The sequence below is a fragment of the Gadus chalcogrammus genome, chromosome 19 (genome assembly GCF_026213295.1).
Source record: "Gadus chalcogrammus isolate NIFS_2021 chromosome 19, NIFS_Gcha_1.0, whole genome shotgun sequence".
In the NCBI taxonomy this organism is placed as follows: Eukaryota; Metazoa; Chordata; class Actinopteri; order Gadiformes; family Gadidae; genus Gadus; species Gadus chalcogrammus.
In genome coordinates this window covers 4431891-4436890 of record NC_079430.1, presented here as the reverse complement: position 1 = coordinate 4436890, position 5000 = coordinate 4431891, and the positions used below count along the sequence as shown (strand labels likewise).

General features: G+C 46.5%; 1 protein-coding gene across 3 annotated transcripts in view; it reads right to left on the bottom strand.

Moving 5' to 3' along the window:
* lpar1 (lysophosphatidic acid receptor 1) overlaps positions 1 to 5000 on the bottom strand; it is an 18491-nt gene that overhangs the window by 48 nt on the left and 13443 nt on the right. For all 3 annotated transcript variants that reach the window (XM_056578580.1, XM_056578579.1, XM_056578581.1), the window contains exons 2-3: positions 4447 to 5000; positions 1 to 2924 (exon numbers count right to left, since the gene is read on the bottom strand). The exon at positions 1 to 2924 is cut by the window's left edge; the exon at positions 4447 to 5000 is cut by the window's right edge. In XM_056578580.1, coding sequence (XP_056434555.1) covers positions 2557 to 2924; positions 4447 to 5000 — 922 coding nt within the window. In that variant the 3' untranslated portion in view covers positions 1 to 2556. The remainder of the gene's footprint in view (positions 2925 to 4446) is intronic.

The window sequence follows — 5000 nt, the reverse complement described above, 5'->3', positions numbered from 1 at the left end:
TGTAGTCGTGTTCTAGTGTTGTGTAGTGGTTATGAAGTTGTGTTGTGTAGTCGTGTTCTAGTTGTGTTGTGTAGTGGTTATCAAGTTGTGTTGTGTAGTTGTGTAGATGGATGCTAGTTGGGTTCCTGTTAGGCGTGGTGTGTGAACGTGTTCTGTAGGCCTAGTTGTGTTGTGTAGTTATAAAGTTGCGTTCTCGTTCTGTCTCGCAGTTGAGTTCTAGTGTGTTGTGCAATTGTGTTTAAGTTGTGTTGTTATGCGGCTCAGTTGAACCAGCTGTTCCTGCTGGCATGGTCAGTGTCAGCACTTTGCTCTCAGTGAGTGTAGCTCAGCTGACATCTCAGAGCGGGAAAACATCCGCCCACACTCAATAGTGCGATTACCAGCAGACATCTTGTGTGTTTTTATGATAACTGAATATTTGCCGCTGCTATTCCTTGCGCTGAAAGCTACACACAATCTATTTAAAACAGACCATTCAAAACTATGACAATGATTGACCTTTGAATTCTTCCCTTCATTGTCCTAAATAGTTTGGGAACAAAAAGTGTGAAAAGCGCTGTTGTGAAACAAGTCTTTAATGAAAATATCTGGGTTGGATGCTAGTTTGGTTATAGGCAAGCTACTGATAGTGACGACAATACACCACCTCCAACACAACAAATACCATCCTACAGTACATTTGGACAGAGACTGACATATTTATACACACACAACACATTCCCATGGGTGATTAACTTTGAATGCTAGATTTTATATACACACATACTGTACACATGTCGTTACACTGGTATACACAGTATGTCTACACTGACAGACACAATCATACTGCAGTAAGGCTGCTGCAGAACCTGAATCAATCCATTGACTTTGTCCCGAGTCAGTCCTACAATAGTACTACAGTACTGTGACACAGAACGCCAGTGCTATAGTGCACTTTACAACATACACTTCATTGTACTCAATAAGTCGGAAATACATCCGAACATAAACATTGAACCACAGAGCTCTGCTTTAATGCCTTACAATTCAAGAATTCTTCATGGAAGTGCTTTTACATGACTTCAAAACCATAATACTAGTGGTGCTTCAGATAGGAGGGAGGGTATGGAAACATGAAGCAGACAATAGTATTTAGAAACACTTGACCCTCAGCCGGAATTTAACATAACCCGTAGTCGGGTTTCCTCGACATGGGATTTATAGGAAGGGAGTTGGTTTGTTTGGTGCTGAATGAGTTTGTACTGTCTAGTTTGGTGTGTGTTTGGTGTGTGTTGGTTGCATGCATGGTGGTTATTTGGTGTGTGTTGGATGGTTGTTGGGTGTGTGTTGGGTGGTTGTTGGGTGTGTGCTTGGTGTGTGTTGGGAGGTTGTTTGGTATGAGTTGGTTGTGTGTTGGTTGTAGGTTAGGTGTGTGTTGGCTGTGTGTTGGACGGTTGTTGGGTGTGTGTTGGGTGTAGGTTGGGTGTGTGTTTGGTGTATTGAATGTGATTTGTTGTGTATGTTTTCTTATGTTTGATTTAGTGTCGGCTACTCTCTTATTTACATGAACACTGCACGCACACATGTTATAAAAGACTATAATGAATGTATCAAGACATCTTGAACCTAAATCAACAGAAAGTGGATCACAGAGTCCCCCTGGATGCAGAACATGTGCTAACATAGTAATAGTGCTTCTACCGCCCTCTACGGAGTTCCTTCATACTGGGGAAAGGCCTTCATGAGTCATACTGGGATCAATACTGGGATGGCTTCACAGTCACACACATGTGCACGCACAATCACAGACACGACATAGTTAATGTAAACTGTATATAGGACAAAGAAGTTGACAGATCATGGGAGGGTTAATATGACCTCCTGGATTTCTTAATACACATTTTTTGCCGGACATTTAAGTAACTGTAAAACAACATGCATGGCCCTTGAATAATATATCAATAGACTACATTTCCCATGATTCCATGGTCCAGAAGTTTGACTGGAGGATGAGTCTTTTTCAAATCAATCTAAAACTAAAACCTAGACTGAATTTGAAACTTTAACTAAAACCTAAACTAAAAGAAACAGTGGCTGCTTGTTGAAATGAACACATTAACATGTACATTTTCTAGAAACAGTTATGTGGGCAAAGATGGCCTGAGGACTACAAATGAAAATAACTACAACAGCAATGGACGGAGTTTAACAGGAAACAGGAAGAGCAGGGCTGTACTGGCATCAAATTCACTTCACAGATTACTCCTTAAATAGTTTATATCAGTTGCAAACACAACAGGTTTAATAAAAAAAAAATTAAAAAAACGAAACCAAGAACAGCCACTGATTCTGTTTCAATTGATCCCTTCCCCTTCCTCATCCTATTCACCACGATTCACATCCTCCTCTTCCTCAGTTCCACTTCCTCCACCTCTCCATGGTCTAAGTGCGTATTCTGCAGCCTGTCCATCAAACACCCCCCTCCTTTCCTTTGGGGTCCCGTCATGAAAAAGTTCTAGAACCCTTGATCTAAGTCTGAACCCCTCCCTCCAGACCCCGTTCCTCCGGGACCCCCGCTCACACCACTGAGTGTTCGTTGTGGTGCTGAAGCTGGTGGTGTTGGTTGTGTGCTCCACCACCACCACCACCACCACCACTACTGCCGCCCCCAGGACTGAGCACGGTGTGGTTGACGGACGAGGCCGAGCGGTCGGACCCCTCCGCTACGGTCCCGTTGAGGTTCTCCTGCCGCTGGCAGCACAGGATCTGCCTGAAGGTTGCGCTCATCTCCTTGTCGCGGTAGGAGTAGATGATGGGGTTCATGGCGGAGTTGAACTCGGCCAGGAGCAGGAAGAACTTCTCGTAGGTGAGGACGGTGCAGCTGGGGCAGAAGACGTCTAGCAGGAGGAGGACCAGACCTGGTGTCCAGCACAGGATGAAGGCTCCTGAAGAGGCACACGAGGAAAAACTCTTTAATGTTGTGTTGGGGTTTAAAACACTCTTTACTGTTCTGTTGGGGTTAAAAATACTTGTAACTGTTTTGCTGTGGTTTAAAACACTCTTTACTGTTGTGGTTTAAAACAATTGTCACGGTTATGTTGTGGTTAAATAACACTCTTTACTGTTCTGCTGTTTAAATAACTCTTCACCATTCTGTTGTTTAGAAACACTCTTTGCTGGTCTGATGTTTAAAGCAATCTTTCTGTCTTTTCTTACTCGGAGGGTGGTTGGGGAAACACTTGAGGGTTTCTGAGATTGGAGCGCACTTCATTTCCTGTGTTGATCCTGAAAATACTCCTAATCCTAATAACTCCTAACTCCTAATACTCTGGTACTAATACATGTGCTGCCGGTACCCACTAGTCTTTTCTTAGAATACTCTTCTGATACTATGAATGGGTTAGTTCCTACCACTCTCTTCTAAAAATACGTAAATACTGGAGAACTAAAAACATGGGCTAGTATTGTGAGTTTGTGGTGAGCAGCTGCGGTCAACTTAACCAGCAACTATGCCGCTTTTATTTTGAAAGGAGAGCACATTTATTTCAATAAATAAACAATGTGTTAAAGCAAGGACCCATGTGGGGTTTGAAAACCACAGCAGCATCTCACAGCTCACTGAAATCCAAGTACAATTGTTCCTTTAGTTTAACCTTCTCCCACTCACTAAAGATGCAATCCTCTTGTTGAGTTCTATCTCTAAACTAAAGCACATCGCCATCACTATAATTGACCACGTTCTGTTGTCAAGGGGAGCAGGAAGAGGAGGAGGGGAGTTGAGGAGGCATGAGAAGGAGGAGGAGGTGAGGAGGAGGTGAGGAGGAGGCATTAGGAGGTGGTGACTTGAGGATGCATGAGGAGGAGGTGAGTTGCAGAGGCATGAGGAGGAGTAGGAGGAGGTGGTGAGATGAGGAGGCATGGGGAGGAAGAGGAGGAGATGAGTTGAGGAGGCCTGAGGAGGAAGATGAGGTGAATTGAGGAGACATGAAGAGGCAGAGGTGAGTTGAGGAGGCATGAGGAGGAGGAGGAGGCCTGTGAGTAGGAGGAGGAGGTTAGTTTGGGCCCTCTGGAGGAAGGGTGGGGTGAGTTTTTCTGGTTCCTAGGAATGCCGTTGCTAAGAGACCGTAACTTATCAGCCTTTTGTAGTGGGAGGGATGCAGGAGCCACATCGTAACACACGCACACACACACTCACACTCAAACACACACACATGCCCATCCAGACACGCAATCAGATTATGCATTCACTCTGTCGCTCAAGAGCTCAGTCATACACACACACACACACACACACACACACACACACACACACACACACACACACACACACACACACACACACACACACACACATACACACACATTTTAAGGTTCCTAAAGTTGTGTAATGTGATGAGAGTAATGAAGTCCATCTGATCAGAAAACACAGCGCCTCACTAACTGATGGTAATGGAAAGGGTTCCTTACCGAGCACGATCACCACCGTCTTCAGCAGGGACATCATGGTGTCCCGGTTGCGCCGCGGGCCCGAGCTGTGGCGGGACATGCGCATGGTGCGCCGCCGCACGTACACGAAGATGTGGGCGTACAGCGTCACCATGACGACGAAGGTGAGCAGGTTGAACACGGCCCAGAACACCAGGTAGGAGTTGCTGTAGAGCGGCGCCATGTTGGAGCAGTAGTCCAGGCCGCAGATGCAGTTCCAGCCCGCGCTGGGGATGGCGCCCATGACGATGGACAGTGTCCAGATGACGACGATCACCACCACCACGCGGCGGTTGCTCATGCGCGTGTGCAGCTGCATGCGGAACACGGTGATGTGGCGCTCGATGGCGATGGCCAGCAGGTTGGCCACGGAGGCGGTGAGCGAGGTGTCGATCAGGCCCTGCCGCAGCAGCCAGGTGGACACGGAGAGCCGCTGCGTGTTGGGCCCCGTGTTGAACATCAGGTAGAAGTAGGCCAGCCCCGCGAAGAAGTCGGCCGCCGCCAGGTTGGCCATCAGGTAGTAGATGGGGAAGTGG